This window comes from Peromyscus leucopus, chromosome 20 (genome assembly GCF_004664715.2).
Source record: "Peromyscus leucopus breed LL Stock chromosome 20, UCI_PerLeu_2.1, whole genome shotgun sequence".
Lineage (NCBI taxonomy): Eukaryota > Metazoa > Chordata > Mammalia > Rodentia > Cricetidae > Peromyscus > Peromyscus leucopus.
This window is the reverse complement of record NC_051080.1, coordinates 29,928,333-29,951,254: the sequence shown is the minus strand read 5'-3', so window position 1 is coordinate 29,951,254 and position 22,922 is coordinate 29,928,333. Positions and strand designations below refer to the sequence as shown.

Below are 22,922 nucleotides of genomic sequence, written 5' to 3'. Positions count from 1 at the left end.
CTGCCAGAGGTGATTTTGCCATGCACTGGGTCTCCTGCCCAGTACAGATCAAGCTGAAATTGTATTTAAGAAAGGTCTCCAAAGTCCCCTTTCTTCTGGTTAAAAGTAGTGAGCTTAGCCATAACTGCTTCCCATTTTCCTTAGCTAGAATCACATTGATGCAAGAACAGCTCCCTGTTAGAAGATGGAGGAGGGGGCATTATCTACCCGGGGTTCCAATGCTAAGGTGGTGCTGGGAGTGATCTCCTGCCTGTTGGTTGCCAGTCTTTACATAGGTGTCACTGACTGTTCTCAAGTGTCAACAGAGGGAGCTGAACTGGGCCGATGTGACCTAGGACATTCTCATATTTCATGTCTGTAGCCATTCACAGATGGGTAAGCCTTTATTACTGCACACACAAGGAATTCAAAGCTCAGAGAACAAAGTTACTTTCCTGGGTCCCAAACTGAAGTGCAAGGCTGTTGTCTGACCTTGGTCTTCAGACTTTGATTCTGTGGTGATTAATCTTCATGGTCAGCCTTACTAGATTTATTTATTTTTACTTTTTATTAAATTAATTAATTGTTGTGTGTGTATGTGTGTGCATGTGTACATATGTATTTTTTTTTTTTTATCTAAATCTCAATCATTCAGTCTTACCAATAAAGACTCAGGCGCCAGATGCTGGGGTGAAAACCTGCTAGCTCAGAGAGGCAGAGAAAACACCCTGCTGACCTTCCTTCTCTGCTGATGTCCCAGAAAAAAAAGAGCTTTCTCCTACACCATTTCAAGCAAAACTCCTCAAACTGAATGTCTCTCCCTTCTACTTCCTGTGCGTCTATCTGTCCTCCCAACTCCCTCTTACTTTTTTTTTTTTCCTGTCAACCGGTTGCTTGCTCCACCTCTTGACCTATTTACAATATTCAAGCAGAAAACTCTTGGATTAAAGGTGTGTGCTAGGGCTGAGCCAGAAACAGGTTTTTATAGTAAATAACTCAATCTTGGGGTTCAATATCTATGTGATCAAATATCCTGCAACACATATGGAGGCCAGAGGACAGCTTGTGGGAGTATGTGTCCTGGGGGTTGAACTCAGTTCCTGAGGCTTGGCAACAAATGCCATCTCCCCAGCCCCTTGTCTGGATTTAGAATTGCCTAGGAGACACACCTAGCGATGAGGCCATTTCCAGAGAATTATCCTGAATGGGTGTGACCCAACATCAGTGGACTGGAGATTTGGACTGAATAAAAAGGTGAACAGGAGAACAACGGCTGAACACCAGCATTCCTGATGTGCTTCCTGATCTGCCCCAAGTGAGGAAGCAGCTTCCTATTCCTGCTGCCCTAGCCACATGCTGCTCCTGTGGTCATGCCATCCCACTGTGATGGAATGCCTGCCCTAATAAACCCTTTCTCCCTGTGAGGACTAGTTTGGTCAGACTTTCAGCCTTACAGAATTTAGAATAGCCATGGAAAACAAGGCTCTGGGCATGTGCAGGAGGGATTTTCTCGGTTAGGTTGAGTGAGGTAGGAGATCCACCCTTAAAGTGGGCAGCACTGTTCAGTGAGCTGGGGTCAAGGAAAAAAGAGGAAGTGAGCTGAGCATGAGCATTCCTCGCCCTCGGCTTCCTGACGGTGGACGGTGTGACCAGCTCTGTCATGCTCCTGCCACCGTGTCCTTGAATGGTGATCCAGAGTTTGCCCTCCCCCTCCCCCCCTCAAGTTGTCAGGTATTTATCACAGAAGCAGGACAAATCACTGGTGTTCTCTTCTGCCTTCCTCCCTTCCTTCTTTCCTTTTTTTCTTTTGAGACAGAATCTCATGTATCCCAGACTTGCTATATAGCTAGAGGTGCCCTTGGTTCTCCCTCTCAGGGGGTCTCCCATCTCCCTTTTCTCTCTATCTGTGGTAGAGATAAGGACTCAGTGAGAGAGGGAGTCGGGTGCCTCGGTGGCCACATGGCCCTTGTTAGGGAGGCGAAGCTCTGCATCTCATCTGTGTCAGTCCTGATCCCTCGGGATGACTTACGGACTCATCGCTAATCCTAGCTCCCCTCCGGCTTAGTGTTTTCAGCCGACACACTGTCTCATTCTTTTGTAGCTTACATTATTTAGCTATTCTTGGTCTTCAGAGTAAATCTGTCTTAGGTGAATGTAATTAGAAATGCATATTTGGCACACAAGGGATATTTTCTTCTCCTTCACAGCTGTGCATTAAAAAAAAAGAAAGCAGCATCTACAGGACTATCAAGTTCCTGTTTATAACAGGGATCATTCTCCCAGAGCTAGAAACTGTAATCCACTCAAAGCCGTGACTACCAGTGCTGAAGGTGTTTCTTTTGTTTTTTCGTTTCCTCAGTGAGTGTTGCTCAGCCTTCTTCACCAGGCTGTGTGCCAAGCTCTGTGTTTAGCCCTGGGGTGGGGAGGGGGGCATTGTGCCTTAGAGGAGCCCTGAGGGATGGGCCTGGCACTTATGTAGGCTTTGACTGTATGCGATGGCTGTCTGGTAGTAGAGCTTTAGATGGGCAGATGTGGGATTACAGCAGTCCATTGGATTACAATGGGATTACAAAGGCCATGTGTCTGGCCATTATTTAGCCCTGGCTGAGCCCAGCTAGTGTAACTGCAAAGAGGGTCCTCATATCCATGCCAGGGCTTTCTCAGAAAGAGTAGAACTCTTTGGAAAAAGGAGTCAGACCATCCTTGGTACACATGTATCCCCAAGGCTCTACACATCCCAAGTGTTTGTGGCTATTTTTAAAGCCAAGACCCAACCACACTTGTTTTACTAATAACTTCTCCAGGTTTATTTTGAAACTCTTCCAACATGAGCTTGAAAGAACGATCTAGTGAAGCTCCATGCCATTCCTTCTCTCCTTTTGAAAGTCATTTGCGGAGTTTATTCCTGCTCATTCTTCATCAGAGACCACCTCGGAGCAGGTGCCAGTTTCTGAAATTACCACCACCATACTGTGACCTTTGACATTGCTGCAATAATGTTACCCAACACCCATTCTATTCTTTTTACCCAGTTGTTCCCAATCTTTAAGTTGCTGACATCTCCTTGTCTGTCTGGTAAAGGCTCACACCTCTTCCTCCCAGTGCTGTTTATTCTACGATTCATCCTCTCGTGGGGGTATCTTTGTGGATTTCTGTGGACCTCTCTAGTACTTTGCTTCTTCCTATTCTCATGTGGTCTTCATTTATCATGGTCTCTTGTTCCTTGTTCTCCCTCTCTGTTCTTGATCCAGCTGGGGTCTCCTGTTCCCCTAAGCTCTCTTTCCCTTGACCCTTGCCCTTCATTACCCCCACTCATGTCCAGGTTGTTCACGTAGATCTCATCCATTTCTCTGTCATTGGGTGATCCCTGTGTCTTTCTTGGGGTCCTGTTTTCTAGGTAGCCTCCCTGGAGTTGTGAGTAGGAGTCTAGTCATCTTTGTTTTACATCTAGTATCCCTCCTATGAGTGAGTGCATACATGTTTGTCTTTCTGAGTCTGGGTTACCTCACTCAGGATGATTTTTTCTAGATCAATGAATTTGCCTGCAAACCTCATGACGTCATTGTTTTTCTCTGCTGTATTGTGTATATGTACCACATTTTATTTATCCATTCCTCAGTTGAAGGGCATCTAGGTTGTTTCCAGGCTCTGGCTATTACAAACAATGCTGATATGAACATAGCTGAGCAAGTGCCCTTGTGGTATGATTGAGCATTCCTTGGGTATATGCCCAAGAGTGGTATAGCTGGGTCTTGGACGGCCAGGCCCCAGGTGGAGCTCCAGGAGTCCAATTGGCAAGAAAGAGGAGGGTTTGTATGAGTGAGAATTGTTGAGACCAATTGGAAAAAGCACAAGGACAATTAGCCAAACGAATGGAAACACATGAAATATGAACCAATAGTCTTCCTTGTCGCTGGCTCAATATCCTCCCACTTCCATCATCGTGCCTAGAGACATTGCTGGCCACATGGCCAAAGGCTTGACTGTCATATTCTTACAGAGTGGAGCTCAGAGTAGAGGATCGGAGCTTTCCATTCACATAAGACATCCATTCCTCCATAGGGAAGAAATCAAGTGTGTTCCATGGTTTAATACCTACAAATGAGGTGCAAATTTAAATATAGGGCTCATATTTGCTATTTAGCTATTCAGTGCATTAAGTCATTTTCTTTTCTATAAAACGTGGGCAATGGTGATATATTTCATTTTATGTTTAAAAATGTTTGAAGAAAAAAAGCTCCCAATTCAGAGAAGTACTCAGTGCCCTGTGTATCTGGTGTATCTACAGTTCCTCCAATATAATCTCCATGGTTTCTCATACCTCCTTAAGAAGACAGTGACTTGCCCCCCCCCCCCCCCCCCGCAAAGGAAGCATTCCTGATTCTTGCACGTCTCTTGGGTTAGGTCATAACTACATCTCACATGTTTGAGTGTCTTCCAACCTGCTTGACATGTGGTCCTGAGGTCTGTCTAAGAGGCAGTGTGTGATGGAGGTGGTTGACTGTGCTTCTAGACTCCAAGGGTAGAGGGCCACTGGTGACTTAGTGAAGGCCACTGGCATCCGGGGTCTGCAGGGCTAGTGAGATAGGAGTGACTTTGTCCCTGAGGCTTTCATGCTGGATGGGATCTGGCTGATTGCTTGACATCAGGCTGGGGATTCCAAGAGATGGGAGTGACTCCTGTCACGCCCCAGATGCTGGGTCTAAGGATGAAATTCTGTGTACCTGCCTCTGTGGGACCAGAGCCTAGTATGGAGCAGGGCCACCCAGAAGCAGGGATGTGGGTCCTATGGAGAGAGTGCGGCCTGCTGTGTACCTCAGAAGAGGATGCTCTTTACCTGGCCCTGAAGGTAGGAACCCTTCGGACACATCCTGGATCCTGCCAAGGAGGACGACTCCTCCTCTTCTCTCTCTCCACAGTGCTTCTCCCTCACCCAGCCCAGACACTGTTGGCTTACCGTGGGGGCTGCTATGAGGACAGGCTGCCTCTCTTGAATCAATTACTGTGTACCTTGCTTCAGTGTGTCTGTCCTTCAGGGAGCACTGGGAGAACGTGGAGTCACACATCCATCGACATACACTCTATGCTGTTTTGTTTTTATTGGAGAAGCTATGCTTGCTCTTAGTGACCCTGGGATGAGTGAGATGTTCCCATGATGCTTTCCTAGCCTCCTCTAGTGAGGACCTGGAAAGAAGCCCAGTCAGACTCAAGCCTGTGGGAGTGTCAGGCCCTACTCTAAGCAGCAGAGGGACATGTGGTCCCTCTTCTGGGAGGTGAACAAAGGAGCCCCGTGTTAGTAACCTTTCTCATGATGTAATAAAATATACGACAAGAAGAAACTGAAGGAAGGGTCTGTTTTTTTTTCTCTGTTTTTGGGATACAGACATCACTGGGGAGAAACCATAACTGTAACACGAATCTTAAAAGGTCTTATTAATAAAATCAAACCTGGAGCCAGGTGTTGGGGTGAACACTGGTAGAGCAGAGAAGCAGAACAAGCCACAGCCACCTCACCTTGCCAGTTCCTCAGCTGGTCCTGTTTCCTCAGACTGGAAGCCTCTGAGTCCTCATCCAAATGGATCTCAGCTGAACTGCTGCTAAAAGCCCAAAAGCTTAACCAGGCTCTAGTTCATGGTTTTCACACCTTATATACCTTTCTGCTTTCTGCCATTACTTCCTGGGATTAAAGGTGTGTGTCGCCATGCCTGGCTGTTTCCAGTGTGGCTTTAAACTCACAGAGATCTAGGCGGATCTCTGCCTCTGGAATGCTAGGATTAAAGGTGTGTGTGTGTGCCACCATTTTCTGGCCTCTATATCTAGTGGCTGCTCTGTTCTCTGACCCCAGATAAGTTTATTGGGGTATACAATATATTGGGGAACACAACATCACCACACCATAACAATGGTATTTTGAGGTAGTTGGTCATTGCATCTGTCAGAAAGAAGGGAGCAAGTTATGCTGGTGTTCAGGTCAACCTCTCCCTTAACTCAGTCTAAGATGGTGCCACCTATATTTGGGGAGGGGGAGGTCTTTCAATACAGTTAGCTTAATGTAGATAATCTCTCACAGACGTCTCCAGTCTTGTTCCTACTGATTCTAGAGTCTATCAAGGTGATAATCAATACGAGCCGTCACACGTGTGTAGAGCCAACACTTGACCTAGCTCTTCCCTGTGCTGGGCGTTGTATTAGTCCACTCTCCCATTCGGGTACCACTGCCCCCATGGCATCATTATCTTTCTTGCTGATCATCCTGCCTGGGCAAGAGGGAGTCATGTATAGGAGCAGGGACACAAAGGGCCGAGAGCCAGGGCAGGGGCTCTGCGGAGAAGGTTTAGGGAGGAAGGTCTCGGAGCTTTTTGACCAAGTCAGATCTTGATGGCTGCAGTGAGTGGGTGACATGGAGCAGGATGGTTTTAACAGCTTTAGCACTTGCTGAAGGCACACATATATATGTGTGTGTGTGCGTGCACTTATTCGCACTTGGTTATGCTGACACCCAAGACCAGCAGGGCAAACAGGCATGGATGGGGAAGGGTTAAGGACAGCTATGATAAAGTCTTATCTGTATCTGGGTGACTGGGGCCAGTGATTTTTTTTTTTTTATGTAGGAGGCAGATGTTAATTCTATTTATGATTCTTTAGTACCAGTACCCAATTGCCTTTCTCTGTTAAACACCGACTCGGTAATAGCAATATTAACTAGCACTTAGAGCCCTCTTCCCAATGCCAGGCACAGCTCTAGGTGCTTTTCTAGCACCAGCTGGCCTTACCTTTCTGATAACCAGATAAGGAAGCCACCCAGCACACCACTCACCAGGTAGCTGGGCACGCAGTGACAGCCAAGTCTGAGCCGGGCGGCGCACTCTGCTCTCACGGCCCGGACTATTATTAACTCTTCTTACTCCCTGCTGTCCAAGATGTGTTTTGTAAAACTGTGGACTACCCAACATGGCAAATGTTTCATAGTTAGCAGGAGCCCTGAAGAGCATATAATGAGCAACTCTTCCCTGCGGTCTATTTCAGCGAATATAATGCAGTGTCTCTGAAGGGCCCCAGGAGTCGGTCAGGAGCAGAACCCACTGTCTTCTGTTCCCGAGGTTGTGCAGCCATCTCTGCCTGCACGCTGTCTCTTTTGCCTTGACTTTTTGCCTATCTGGAACTCGTGTATGTATCCCACTGTCAGCTCCACACACCAGTGGGGGTTTCAAACTTGATGTGTTCCAAGTCCTCTAAAACCTGTCCACCTTTCCCCTCTCTCCTGTATTTCTCGTTTCTCCACTGAAAAGTCTTGAAGAAGCCCAAGCCTCCTTGTCCCTTTCCACTCCATGTCTAGTTGTCTGGTTTCTTGGTTAGTTCTAATCCCGCTTTCCCGTGTGTGCAGAGTCAGACTTGACATTCACGGCCATTGTCAGCCTGCTGCGAAGAGTTCTACTTCTCCAGCTTGTATCCCTCCATCCCCCTTCTTCTGTGCCTCCTGCCCCTGTGCCAGAATGTTCTCTGCCTCCGCAGACACCTCCTGGGCTTTCTATCCATCGGGAACAGCAGCTCAGCCCCGTCTGCCAGCCATGCACCGATGGGGCCCGCTCTGCCACCTCCCAGGGCTTATCCCCCACCTCTCACACTGACTCCCTGCAATTTCCTGTGTCTGGGACATTCTTCCAGGTCCTGCAGGGCTGGCATCCTTATCTTTCCTTCTACTTTCACCTCAGATGCCCTCATACAGGAGGTCCACCCTGCCTGGTAGAAAACTCTCACATTCTGTCTCTACCTTCTGACTGCTGGGACTATAGGTGCTCCCCACCCCAAAGTCTCCCTTCTTTTTAAGAAATACATTCCCCCCAGGGAAGTGGCAGCACTTACCTTTAATGCCAGCACTTGGGAGGCAGAGGCAGATGGATCTCTGGGTTTGAGGCTAGCATGGTCTACAGAGTGAGTTCCAGGACAATCAGAGCTACACAGAAAAACCCTGTCTTGAAAAAACAAAAACAACCCCCCCCCCCAAAAAAAACCCCAAACAAAAAACAACCAACCAACCAACCAACAACAACAAACAAAAAACATTCTCAGAATTCAAACACAGGGCTTTGTGCCTGCTAAACAAACATTCACCTAACTAACTGAACTGTATCCTACACTGAGGTCTTGTTAAATGAATTATCTTCCCTTCCCAGCCCACCCTTCAGCTAACTACACACAAGAGACAAAACCATGCATTCGGTGCCAAGTTATGAGCTGTGTGCCACAGCACTGTGCTTAGGTGCTTCCATGAGGAGGCCAGACCTGGTCTCTGGGGCAGCACCAGCCTTTACCCATGGTCCTATTCTCCGCGGTCAGCTTCTCCGCTTCTGGATACATTCCCTGCTGGGAGAGCAAGATCTTTTGAGTCAGGCAGACCTTGTTTGAACTTGGCAAGCTTCTTCATTTCTTTAAGGCTCTGATAACAAGCGTTTGGGGCTAGTGATACCTAGGTAACTTTGTGATAGATGTTGCAGTTTCTATGGCACTTTCCCTAGAGTCTAGACTAGAGGATAGCCAGTGCCCCGCTGCACACATCCTTCTTCTGGGAGCTCCCCCGTGAAGTTGCAGTCCTTCAGTGACATTGAGCATGTGTATGTGGAAACCCGTCCTTTGAGAATCTGAGTGCACCAAGCATGGCTCCTGCCCTCAGGGAGCTTTCATTCTTTGAAAGGAGCCAAGCCTTATGATGCTGTGTTGTGAGCAGTAGGCATTGTGGGTACCTATGCTGTGCGATATCGTGTAGGACTCCCAAAGGATCTGAGCAACATGCAGAAACGCAATGACCAAGAGGACTGTGCTGTTTGGATAGGAGTGTAGAATGATTGATGGAGGGGCCTTGGATTCTTTAGGGGAATGTGGACTTTGAAGTCACAGTCTGCCCATGTTAGGGACTTCTCTACAAAAATTAACACATGATTCAGCAATAAATCTTACTCCACAGGGTAGACAGTTACTGCCCAGTCTTATGTTGGCTACAGACATTGCAGAAAACTAATAAAGCCAAAACCTGAATGTTTCAAAAATAATGAAATTGGTGTCCCCAGCAGATGTATCTAGAAAAGGGAGTAGAAGCCCTCCCCCCACAAATTATCAAAGCCAAGAATGAAAGAGGGCCATACCCACAGATCTACAGAAACAGAGAACATTTTACATAATGGTGTGCCAATTCGGTTGACAACCTGGATGACACGGACAACTTCCATATTCCAACTGCTTGAGATTTGTCTAGTAATAAATTGTTTCTTTTCTTTTTTTTTTCTTTCCTTTTTTTTTTTGATTTTTCAAGACAGGGCTTCTCTGTGTAGCTTTGCACCTTTCCTTAAATTTGTTCTTTTTAATATTTTCATGAAATCAAATGTTTACCTAATGCCAGGTGTGATGGTGCACGCCTTTAATCCCAACACTCAGGAGGCAGAGACAGGTGAATTTCTGAGTTCAAGCCCAGTCTGGTCTACAGCGTGAATTCCAGGATAGTCATGGCCACACAGAGAAACCCTTTACTGAAAAACCTCCCCAACAATAAAGATGCTTTCTACCAGTGTGCAATGTCTTTTGTGTTTTCTGTGAGTCTCCTGTCTCCTGAAGTACGTGTGCTTCTGCCTGGTGTAGGGAGAGAAACTCCTGTGGGTAAGGCCTGGGTTGTTTATCTTACAGCCTTTGTCCAGGTGTCTGGCCATTGTCTTCATCCAAAAGCTAATTTGATCATTGGATCATCTTCGCCCTTGGTCAAAACCAATTACATTTGGCAGTGTGGGTCTATTTTTGGAGTTGTTATTCCCATCCATTGATTTTCTGGTCCTAGCCAATATAAGAGGAACAAAATCATGGTAATTTTGGAGGTAATGGTGTTAGGACTGAGGCAGCAAACTGAGTTTATCCAGTGACATGATCTTTACAAAGCACATTCTTAATATAACAAAATGGCTAGGAGTCTATAAGGATGAGACAGGTCACGGGCAATGCTGGAAGGATGTGATACAATGATGACCTAAGTATATGAAAAGATGCTCCATCTTCATAATAAGAGAAATGTCATGTAAAGTTGAGGGTGTTGGAATCGTCACACTGTCAAAATTTGGGCAATTTTGGGGGCGGAAAAATTTGGGCAAAAAGAATCACACCTTCAGAGTGATTTTGTATTTTATTACTTTACTTTGTACTAGGGATAGAACTGGGGCCTCTGCATGGTAGGTAAACACTGTGCCACTGAACTACATCTAGCCCTGTCTTGTGGTGATATTTTATTTGTGCTGAAATGTGATTTTATTTGTATGTTAATAAATAAAGTTGCCTGGAGATCAGAGGTAAAAGTGAGCCATTAAGCAGAAGTCCGGTGGTGGTAGCACATGCCCTTAATTCAATCACATGGCAGGCAGAGTCTTTGTGTGGTCAAGGAGACAGCCAAACATGGTGACCCGATCCTTTAATCCCAGTACCAACCATAGAGACCTGGAGGTCTGTATAGACAGGCAGTGACGAGTAAGTCATGTGGTTGGGTTTAGAGCCAATGATAAGGCAGAACAGAAAGGCAATAAAAAGATAAGTCACACAGGAAGAAGGTCTCTCTCTCAGGTGAAAGATGGCAGTGAGTGGTAAGCTAAAGGTAGTCTTGGCTCTTCACTAGTACTCTGATCTCTTTTAACTCTGTATTTGGTTCTTGGTTTCTTATTTACTAAGACTGTTTAGAATTGCGTCTATACTGTCTCCCAAAGCTTAGAGATAGGAAGGGCCCCTGATGCTGCTCTCTGCTCTGCTGAGGTCTGTCGGATGCCTCCTCCTGCATTACCTTCTAGCCTTTGCTGCTCACCACCCAGACATGTTGGCTGAGGACTAGTCTAGTCCTCTAGCCTCTAACCTGCTCCCTTTCCTTGGTGGCAGCACTAAAATACTCCACTGGGCTGCTCATAGCCCCTGGCCAATTTCCCACCCCTTTGTCCACTCTAAATCCTACTTCTTCTCGGCTAGCGCAGGTCCTGTGGGTCTCCTGAACTGGACTGTGCTGAAGGCTGCCGTTGTTCAAACCAACCCCGACATTATCGTGGATGTGCTGTTTAATTTGTAGCTGCTTGGTATCTTTAAGGCATAATTAACACTGAAGAGAGAATTTGGCCAAAAGTGCTAATTAACTAGAAAGTAATGGTATGGCCCTCATTGGTAGGTTTTCCTGACCCCTGGTGGACTGCTGTGATGGTCCAGTGGCAGGCATTGAGCCACAGCCAGTGGCTGGTCCTGGGTGTTTAGCTTCCTAAGTGGACCGCATCTTAGCTATTGATCTTTTGTCATATCACAGAACGAATCTGCAGTGACAGGTTCAATTGGGGTCTTCAGAAATTAGAGACCTGCTTATACTTTTAAATTGGCTGGGATGTGTAGGAGGGTGGTTGTTTTTTTCTCTCATAATAGCTTCACTTATATTAGAGACTGTGGAACATTAGATTAGTAATACAAAATGAACAATAATAGTTCTGATAAGAGCTGATCAAAATCTTGGGTAATATCTGTCAGAACACTCAGATTCTGAGCAAGGATATTGAACTAGAGAAGCGAAAAGCCTTTTCCAAGGTTATATGCAGTTTTAATTACTGTCAATCACAGACTCACTTTCTGTTCTTTAATGTGGAACCTGGGACTGCTAGAGTCCACCTAAGACTCCTGCAGATTCCACAGTTGTCCCACATCAGCGTGGCCAGCATTAAACATTGTTTAGATATTTACAAATGATTGTGTGTCTATTAATAACATCAGTGTCCAAAATCTAGTTTACTGGGTGCGTCTTACATTCTTTTCAGTGCAGTCTCAGACACTGTAGACTCATGGGTTTTGGCAAATGTGTGACCTGGATGGCCATCCTTTCCACCAGGATGTGGAACACCTGATGATCCCAGAAAGCATTCCTGACCCTTTTACAGCTAAGTCTCCAGTCCCAAATAACTCTGGTCTCCTTACTGAGACTAAAGATTGACCTTTCTAGTGTCTAGTGTGCTCTTGGGTCAACTACACTCAGAATAGCCACCTTAAGAGTCATCCATGATGCTGACATCACTTCCTGTTCCATTTCACAGGGCGGAATGTAGTTTTATAGGCACACTGCAAGCTGACTAACCATTCACCCATTCCTTATGGGACATTGTGGTTATTTCCAGTTTTGAGTTGCTGTCAATCATTTCTACAGACATTTTGGTATCCACCTTCATGTGAATAGATGTTTTTATTTTTCTTGGTGTGAGTTTTATTGCTCAGTGGCAATATGGTAATTTTAAGTTAAAGTTTAAGATTTAAGTTTACAAGAAATTACTTAATCATTTCTCAAAGCAATTGTGCTATTTTACAGTACTACCAGCAGTTTCTCAGCATTCCAGTAGTTTAAAAAGATTTTTTTTAAACAGGATCATGTCTCTAACCTGTTTTACCCCTTTTCTATATGTGTCTTTAATTGCTTGACATTGAACTTACATATTATCCTTATTTCTAAGTGTTTGGTGGAAATATTTAGTTACCTACCCTTAAGTGTGTTTTTTTTTCATTAAGGTTTTAATGGTACATTTTATAAAATGTACTTTTCCATGTGTTATTGGCTCAAAGTTATTTTAAAAAGTGTTAGGGGATTTTGAATGTTGTATTTGCTTTTTCTGTTGACTGTGTGGCTTACTTTTCCTTTCTGTTAACCAATTGTTAAAATAGTGAGAGACAGTCACAAGTTGATGCTCAAGAATTAAAGCCATCCTTGCATTGCTAAGACTCATTTGGTCATGATGGGTGAGATATTTTAAATACTTTCAAAGTTGATTCACTAGTACTTTGTTGGGGAGTTTTTATAGCTAAATGTATGGGAAATACTGTCCTTAAATTTTTTTTTAATAGACTCTCTAATTTCAACATTTGAGTAATACTGGTCTGATAAAAAAAATAGCACCCTTTTTTATAGTGTGTGTGTGTGTGTGTGTGTGTGTGTGTGTGTGTGTGTGCGCTTCAGTGGATGTCAAAGGACAACTTACAGGAGTTAGTTCTCTTCTGTTATGTGGACCTTGTGGATCAAACTCAGGTTGTCAGGCTTTGGTATCAAGTGTGTTTACCTACTGATCTGCCTTGCTGGCCTTCTCCATCCTTTTTTTCTCAAGCTGCTTGTATGAAATTGACATTTTTCTAAGCCTGATGTTTGATAGAATATGCTGGGTAACCAGCTGCATGTCAGGCTTCTTTTAGGAGATGCTTTTCCTGTGAATTCAGCCCCTGATCATCATGAAGCTCTTGGTTTTCTGCTTCTCTTTGGTTCTTTTTGGGAAGGAGTTCTTACTGTGGGACTGGTGGATGAGAGAGATTTGTCCTGACTGTGAGCCAGGCAGAACCAGAAAAACTACAGCTACAAATTGGGGCCAGTGTTCGCCCAAACTTATTCTTCCTTTCCATTCTTTTGCTTTCTGTGGGATCTGTACTGAGGCTCATTTTTAATTTTGACATTATAATTTTGTTTCCTTTTTCTTGACTAACCTGAGAAGGATGTCACCCTCTTGATAGTTTTGAGAAGTTGCGGTTGATTCTGTTATTTTTTTTTGGGGGGGGGGTGTCTGGGGTGGGACCATTTATTTTAATTTAAGAATTGTTTGTTTTTGCCCTCTTTGTTAACCTGTTGTTTCTTTGCCTCTCATTCTTGGCCACCAGAGGTTCCATATACCTTGACACTTAGCTTTGTCCATACAGGGAACAGCTTATCTCAGATGTGTCTGGGCTCAGGACAATAGTGTAACACTTTCTTTATTGTCATGGCCTCTTCCCATAGTGGACATTCATCCATGTCAGCAAGTGAATGGTAGATGGGTGAATGAATATTCTTATGAGTGATGTCCTTGAATGGTGGGGTAGTAGAGTGAGCATGGGCTAGGCTGCTCCTAACTACACAGAACCTTGCTGTGATTGCTAGTTTTAATTGCCAGCTTGAGCGATCTATAGTCATTTGGCAAAAGAGTCTCAATGAGAGATTGTCTTGATTGGGTTGGCTTGTAAAGTATGTCTGTGGGGGATTATGTTGACTATATTAATTGAGGTATCGAGACCTCATCCACTGTGGGGATCCCCTGAGCAGGGGATTCTGAACTGTCTTAAGAGTGGAGAAAGTCAGCTGAACAGAAGCATGCATGCATTCATTCATCATGCTCTCCACTTGACTGTGGATGTAACTAGCAGCTTTAAGTTCATGTTGCCTTGATTCCCTTAGTGATGTAACATGGAATTGTGAGCCAAACAAACTATTTCTCCTTTAAGTTGCTTTAGTCAGGGTGTTTTACCACAACAGCAGGAAAGAAAGCTAAAACACTTGCCTTTGTAGACAGCACCTTCCTTATTATGGGTGCAATGCACACATCACTCAGTTTAGTGTTTTACATATACAGGTGCTCAGTACAGGTTACCATTTAAAGACCCCTGTATTGCCTTGAGATTATCAGTTGTACTGTGCTTTGAAAACATATATTCTGTTTGTATTCCCGTGCTCATTGCAGCCTTCAGGATATCTTCTCTCAAGGTGAGGACTGAGAAGGTACTCTGGACAGGAACCATATGGTTTCCAGGGAGGGCAGCTTTGCGCCTTCTTCTGCTCTGCACATCCTGTGCCATTTGCCTGTCAGCCCATTTTATGGTTTCCTTAAACTATTCTAATTCTACCAGACTGAGGCTGCTTTTCTCCTTTTCTCCCTTTTAATCATTAGGCGGAAAGGCAGCAATACTCAATTTCACCATTCCCCTCTCTGCTTGATTTTTATAACTTAGATCACCTCCCCCCATAATTATGTCTTTTCTCTAGTTCTCTACAGAGTCAAGAAACAGCCAGTTCCAAAAAATCAGAGCATGAGCTATTCTTCCTTCTTCCCCAGTTCTTGCCAGTTAGCTCTGCCTGCACTCTTTGTTCACCCCTGGGTAAATTCTCCTATGGTCCTTCCTGAAGGTGGTTTTTAAGTTTGACTTGTGCTTGCCTCCTGAGCCTGGTTTTTCAAGGCCACCAGAGAACCTCTCTGTGTCTTTGGACACTGTGCCTGTGGTTGAAGCAGTAGGTGCCACATTCTTGCTGGTTGATGGCTTGGCTTGCCCATTCACGTGCTCCTTTGTTCCTGTGTCCATGCACTCAGCACTAACTGAGCTTTCTGAAGTCAAAGGCCACATTCACCTCAACCAAGTCCAGATTCTTGCACTCAAAGGATACCTGGGAGACTCTGAAAAGATGAATGAAGTCAGCCAGTTAGAATCTGCTGTACTCAGAATCGACTGAAGGCACCTTGTATTATTTCAAGGGCTCTAGGACATGTTTGCAAGAAACCAGCTCTCTGGAGTTGGTGGCTCTGTGCTCTGGGCTGATGGGAGTGGAAAGAGAATTTGGGGTTTCAGAGAGTCTAAAATATGAGTGTTGAATTTAGAAAAACACTTGTTTCACTGAGTACTTTGGTTGTAAAGAAGAAATGTGGGTTGCCCTGGGTGGTTAGGAAGAAGGGTTTTAAAATGGGTAGAAGGTCTATGATGGCATCATTGGCATCACTGGCTTGCATGACACCCATACACATGAACATGAAGACAGTCTGAATGGAGGGAGGCAGAGGGAACAGTGAGCGTACTGATGTGGGGCTGAGGACTTGAATGGACATCACTCCAAGGGAGATGCACAGTAGGTTTACAATCACAGGAGGAGAGAAGAGGCCTACATCAACCTAAACTGCAATGAAATGTGGCTTCAGCCCAGAGGATGGCTCTTACCTCAAAAACAGAAAATGAATATCGGTGAGAAAAACCCTTGTGTGTGCTAGCTGAAGGGTCAAGTGGTGGGTTGCTGTGGCAAATGATCTGGTGGTCCCCCAAAAAGCGAACGTAGAATAAATGTGTAATGTAGAGACTTCACCCTCTGCATGCTCCAAACAGACAAAAGTGAGGCGGTGACATTTGCACGCCCCTGTCATAGCAACGTTCTTCACTAGACACACAGGGTTGGAACAAGCCTCACGCTCATTGATGATTAATCACCGGCAGCCAGGTCACACGGTAGAGTGCTACTCAGGGAGGTGATCTGGTGCAAACCGTGATAGGGTAAAAGTCAAGAGCATTTTGATAAATGAAACAAGCCAGTCACAGAGGGACTGATGACCCAAGGCTCCCAGAATAGTCCACTGCGTAGAGAGTGAATGCCGGAGAGTTGCCAGGGACCAGGGTAGGAGGTGGTGGGAAGGTAGTGTGCAGTGCGTTCAGAGGTTTCTTTTTTTGGAGGGGGGGGGTTTGAGACAGGGTTTCGCTGTAGCTTTGGAGCCTGTCCTGGACTATCTCTGTAGACCAGGCTGGCCTCGAACTCACAGAGAGCCACCTGCCTCTGCCTCCCGAGTGCTGGGATTAAAGACGTGCGCCACCACCGCCTGGCCAGAGATTTCTTTTGGGAAGACAAAGAGGGTTTTGCAGATGTGGGACGGTGACCATGTGTCAACAGAGTGATGTGCGATGCTAAGAACCTGCCCTGAAGGAATCAAAATAGTGACTTTGATAGGAATATTTTCTCTCTGTAGATCATCCTCTGGGTTGAAGGGTTTTTTGTTTGTTTTGTTTTTTCTTCAAATAAATCTAGTTTTTAAAGTTCAAAAATAAGTAAAAGAACTGGGACCATGTTCATTTCTTCTAAGTCCTGTTGCTAGTGGTTTACTGGATGGGCAAGGTTGCGCAGAGAGAAAAGAATATGTTTAGTGTGTTTTCTTCTTGATTCTTCATGAAACTCTAAGGAGGTCAGTATCAGTCACAAGGAAGTCAGTACCAGTCACTAGGAAGTCATAGTTAAGGACTAGTTATGTCCCCATTAATTGGTGGGCTGAGGCTGAAAATGGCAAGCCACAGTGCCATGCCATAGATCCATGTGCCAAACTGGATTTCACGGGTGACTCCCACCTTCTCTTCTTCCATCCGGCATTGACTTTGCCAACTACCTCCCCCCCCAACATGTCCTTTCTCTGATACGAGGGACACACACATAGTTTCCTTTGATTTTTAAAAAAGCCTAAGGGCTATGGCAGCCTCCTCATTGCAAAAAAAGTGAGTTGACAGAAGCAGTCAGCACAGGTGAGATCCACCTTGCTGGAATCTGAGGGAGGAGGACTGTGCCGGCAAGTTTTATGTCACTAGAGAGGAGGAAGCCTCAGCTGAGAAAATGCCTCAATAATATGGCTATCAGTAGGCCAGTAGGGCATTTTCTTAATTAGATATTGAATGTGAGAGGGCCCAGCCCATTTTGGTTGGGTCCACCCCTGGTCAGGTGGTCCTGGGCTCAATAAGAAAGCAGACTGAGCAAGCCATGAAGAGCAAGCCAGTAAGCAGCACCCCCCCCCCCCACACACACACCATGGCTTCTGAATCAGCTCCTGCCTCCAGGTTGCTGTCCAGTTTGAGTTCCTGTCCTGACTTCTTTCAGTGATGGACCATGGTGTGGAAACAGAAGGCAAATCAACCCTTTCCTCCCCAATTTGGTCATGATGTTTCATCACAGCAATAGTAACCTTACCTAAGACAAGGGCCGAAGGTAGGCACCTCTCTTTAGCAAACTCTTGGAAACATGGCATCCTTTCACTCTGACTAGGAGAGAGTGAGCCCTGACTCCAGTACTTCAGCACGAACTTGGAGGCCCCAACACAGCAACACCATGGCTGAGCCCGCACATAATGCCCAACTTCTGTTTTCAGGGCTGCTTCTGGAAAAGTCCTTCAGGGGAGTGGTTAGAGCTGGGTATTCTGGGAGCTTTCTCTGTTCTTCTTTGGCACAGAATGAACATGTTCAGGGGCTGTTCCTGCCCTGCAACCATTGTTCACTTCCTTGGTCCTCCCTGGCATCATCCTGTTATGTGCTGATCTATTTCCTCTGCTGCTGCTGGTGTTATGTCTGGGAGGCATGAAGATCTGCCTCCATGTTTCCCTCTAACAGTTCTATCTGTCAAGTTCCTTTTTAATAATTGTGTGTGTCTGTGGGTGGGTTTGTGCACATGACTGCAGGTGACTGAGGAGTTCAGAGAAGATGCTGAACTCCTTAGAGCTGGAGTTACAGGCAGATGTGAGTCACCAGGCATGTGTGATGGGAGCAGAACTCAGGTCCTCTGGAATACAGTACAGGCTTTTAACCACTGCGCCATCTCTCCAGCCTGTAATACCTGCAAAGTCTGAATGTAAAGGATTGCATAATAAATGTTTCTGACTTGGCCAGCCATAGGAAGTCTCTGCTGCAGAGTCTTCTCTGTTTCTATTTTTTTTTAAAAAAAAACTTATTCCCTGTAAGAAATACAGTGAAGCTCTTTTCTCCCAGCCCTACAGACTTAGGTGCTGACTAGATTTGCCCTTGGGGCCCCTGCTGTCAACACCTGTTTGAGGACACTGCTGTGGAAGGCTCCATCATTTTAGTCAGGACTTAGCTAGGCCAAGATTTCTTGTTACCATGGCTACTTCCTGTGTCCCACAGGCTACAGATCCCTCCAAAGTTGCCTTGTACTGAGTCGGGGACGTGGGAGGTGCCAGCTTTTCTACAATGCGTGTCCTCTGTCCTTAATATTTCTCTGCCTGTGTGCAGCGCCATGGGTGGGCCTGCTCACAGCTGTTCCTCCTGAGGAATCCTGCAGGACTTTGGGACTGGGGTCATAGTCCTGTAGGATTTACCTCTTATGCTCGTCTCTCTTCAATCTCAGGTAGATGCAGCGCATCTAGGTCTTGCCTGTGGCTTCTTAGTATCCTTTCCTCGTACACCATTCCACTCCCCAGTGCTATCGTAGATGCTGGGCATGAGTCTTCTCCCTGATACAGCAGCACTGTACTCTAAAACAGTGGTGGGGGCCCTCACTCAGCATTCCTAAGAATGGAGCTCTGCCTCTTCGTACCTTGTTAGTATCCCTGTATCCTGCCCCAACCCCTAACCCCACGCTCTTGGTCTGGGCTGCTCTCCCCCAGTATACAAAAATCTCATCTCAAAGGGAAGGATGGTCAGATATGACCAGATTAAACTAGGGCTGCACTTTCAAGGTCTCACCTCCCCAGTATGTTGGCTGAATGCCTCTTGTGTTCTTGTATCACCAAGGGAGGCAGGGTCTACCCTCCTACTCTCCCATCATCCTTTGTAAGTGCACACGATAGGGGGGGTCCTGGGGAAGAGCTTAGGAGGGGAGAGTTCAGCCCCCATTGGCACCCTACTTTGTAGCCACCCACCATCTTTGTCCTGACGCCTTTTTGCCATTTGGATGGTACTTGCCACCTCTTCATCCCGTGTCCTATTTCTGGTGTGGTGGCACTGCCCTTGTCTTTCGAGAAGGGCCTCTGCTGTGCCTCCCTCTGACCTCTCAGGCTTCTAGTTATGTCAGGCTGGGAGTAGAAGTTGCCTGCTACCTCCTGCATGGACGCTGCCCTTCCCAGCCATCTGCCAACGCACAGTGTGTTTTCTCTGTCAAGTGTGGTATCTAAAGAGGGTGCATATTGGAGCCCCTTCTCCCTGTACGTACAGCCAAGGACTGTTCAGACTTTCGGTACCACAGGAAGAAATGGTGCCAGATGCATAGTATGAGCTGGGCCAGTTGTGTGATCCTTTCAGGTGTGAGGGTCCTGAGACCCTCTCTAGGTTGCAGCCTGCTTCCCAGCGTGGAGCCTCACCTACTTGTGGGTACTGACTTGGTGTTTGTCTTAACTTTTTAGACTCTGGAAGCTGTCCTGAACTTCAAGTACTCCGGAGGCCCAGGCCACGTGGAAGGGTATTACAGGAACCTGTCTCTGGGACTGCATGTGGAAGTTGAGCCCTCTGTGTTTTTCACCAGAGTCAGCACACTTCCGGCAACCAGGTAACCAGGCTGGGTGGGGCAGGGTGGGCAGGAGGTTGTCTCATGTCACTGGTTATCTCATCTCACTGTCCAGCAGAGCCATGCCTTTGGCAGGGCAGTGGTCCTTGGTGTTAATGGGCAGCTAGGATGCTGTGCCCACTGTCCCTGTGTGTGTGTGTGTGTGTGTGTGTGTGTGTGTGTGGGTGCCCTTCCAGGGCAAATTCTTTGCTTTGCTCTGACTGCACCTTCATCAGTGGGGGCTCTGCATAGTGCTTTGCTTGTATTTGGTTCCTCCTGAGGATCACAGCCTTGTTCTCTGTGATGCTCCTTTGGCGGGTGAGATGAAGGTTTTTGTCTCAGGGCTCACTGTCCAGCACCACAAGGACCTTCTAGCTCAGCACAGTGTCAGCTCGTTCCATACAGGGAGTTATTTCCCTCAAGGTAACGCTCTTTGTTACCAACTCCCCCAGGCCTGATCTTCTTCTTAGGAAAGGGAAGGGTGAGTTTGCCTACTTCAGGGTCACATGTGGTGAGAAAGGCCATTGGTTTTCTCTTAGGTGGAAGGTGACAGTTCCTTATCTCATACATGTACTGTGGAAGTGGTATCAATGCTTCCCAGGAGCCCTTGGGATAGTTTATATGTGCAGCTCCTGGAGAGTGGGGACCCACCTCCACTGAACTCCACTGTGGACCAGGTCAGCATTGTGTATGCTTAATTGAGCAAAACAGCAGCCATAACTAACACTCATCTGTCTTTCTTTGGACCTCACAAATAGCACCCTGGCCTGTGCTGTTTATTCCTTTCTTGTATTCTATAGGGTAAAATAGAGGTATGGTGTCCATCATGACGCTGACAGAAAAATCCATTTAAACGGATCTAGCTCACTTACCCCCCGGCCACTGGAAAAAGGCTTCAGCAAGAATTAATGGCTTATCTGGGCCTTTTACCATCCCTTTTCATCATCTATCACTTTTTTGGTCCACACTGCCAAGGTGGCTTCTACTTGAATTTGTATAAAGCTTTAAAGCTCCTGCCCCCAGGGCAGATTTGGCCAGCGTGCTGACAGCCAGTGTTAGGGTGTGCCAAGCCTTCCGCACATAGCTCTGCTACATCATGTCTGCCTTTCTTGCTCCTTCTCTTCTCCTGCTGCCACTGCCCATCAAGACTTCTCAGATGTGGCACAGGTTTCTACGAATTCTCTTTTGTGCCTCATTGATATATGGCTGCTACCTCATGGCCCCTGTAGGTGTAAATGGTAATTTAAGGTTGAAGTGGACTTGGAAACATTGGCTGTAGGCTGAAGCACTACTTTGGTCTTTGTTGCCTTCATCTTCTCTTGGTTTGGCTGGTGTATTTCTCTTTCCAGCTCTTGGGTTTGAGAGTGCACTTCTGATTTTCCTTTTCCACTATCCCTAAGTCTAATTGATCTCAAAATCCTGGGATGGAATGTCACCGTTTCCAGATCACTCTGGCCACTGTGTATCCATATCCCCATGGAGGGTTGACCAGTTGGCTCCAGCCCTGCTTGTCCCCAGGTCCTACCCAGCTTGCAGACAGATCCAGTGCTGAGGAGACTGTATTCAGGGTCTTTCCCACTCTTGTTTGGGATAGACCTTCCTCTCACCTGCTTCTCCCCATGTTCCTACCAAGTTCTGGTACAGCCAGTCATACCTTTACAGCCAGAGCTTGTGCCAAGGCAGTTCACTCCTGGGGGCTTCAACTGTATCTTTTCCCTAAAAGAATCCTATTAATAAACTACCATTCTTTTATTTAACCCTTTGGAAAACATCTGCTTGCCTTTGAAACCTGTTTGACTTCTTGTACATTTCTCTAGCAGGACTGTGCTTGTGTGCTAGTGTGTGTGTGTGTGTGTGTGTGTGTGTGTGTGTGTGTGTGTGTGTGTATGTTTCTCTGTGCTTTCCTCACTTCTCTAACACATAGTGTGTCATATTCCTGGGAGCACTTCTGCCCTGTTTCCAGCCAGCACCCTCCCCCCCCCAATACCAGGTGCATCACACAGCCTCTTTGGAAACAGGGGCAGACAGAGCAACTTCTTGCTCTCCACTAGCCTGATAGGAGCTTGTCACACACAATTAGTATGGAATGGGAATACAAATGCACACACAGGAGCAATGGAGCAATGGAACATCAGATAAGTGAATAAATAGAAAAGATCCAAGCTCACTCTAGGAGTGGGGAGGAAGAGGAGAAAAGAACATGGAGTGAGTGACTGAAAAGGATACAGACAGTACAGACTTAGATGTCTATGTCCAAATTTGCCCCAGTGCAGACAGATTCAGCATTGCATTTAAAAGTGGAGCTTGTCAGACTCCATGCAATCGCAAGACATTAACTATATGCCTCTTACAAGAAACCAGCCTCAAATGTGCACAATGTGTGTAAACACTAATGTTTAGAAGGTTGGTATGGACTTATTAATATTAAACATCTGGGCTTTCAAGAGAAAGAGATGGGAAAATTTGTAGTGATTGAAGAATTGAGTTCTCAATAGCACATTACTGTCCTAAATATAAATACACTTAAAAAGATAATTTCAAAATAAAACTGGCACATGAAGGGGAGAAACAGATAACCCCATGGTATACCTGACTGTTTGAATATTATTCCCCGAGAATCTGATATGACAAGTTCACGAAACAAAACAAAACTCACAGGAAAATTGTGGCCAACCTAAACATTTTGGTTAACCAGCTCCACATAATTGTATTTATGGAAGAGTGATTGCTTATACTAGAAATGAATGGCCAAATCAATGGTGTGGCTTCTGCATCACTCAAAGAAGAGTTCAATACCCCCAGAAGAAATTATAGAGAAGAAAGCCTGTCAGTAAAATAGGGAGTGAAAGAGAATTTATGGAGTCAATGGAACCAAAACTGATACTTTAAAAAGATTAATAATAAAATTAATCATAACTAGGGCAATGAGTGGGGAGAAAGAGAAAACACAAATTGTTAGTAGAAGGAAAAAAAAGATGCAGCCTTCTGTGAGTTTTGTATATGCTATGTTTGGAAATATAAGAGGATACTGTAGTGAGCCTTATCCCAGTGAGTTACACAACTGAGGCAAAATGGATCAGTGTTTTGAAGGAGGAAAGTGGACAAA

At 45.7% G+C, this 22,922-nt stretch overlaps 1 protein-coding gene across 4 annotated transcripts in view; it reads left to right on the top strand.

Annotated features, from left to right (window-relative positions):
• Positions 1-22,922, top strand: part of Trappc9 (trafficking protein particle complex 9) — a 479,996-nt gene that overhangs the window by 281,551 nt on the left and 175,523 nt on the right. For all 4 annotated transcript variants that reach the window (XM_037197522.1, XM_028885994.2, XM_037197521.1 and 1 more), the window contains one exon: positions 19,677-19,819. In XM_037197522.1, coding sequence (XP_037053417.1) covers positions 19,677-19,819 — 143 coding nt within the window. The remainder of the gene's footprint in view (positions 1-19,676; positions 19,820-22,922) is intronic.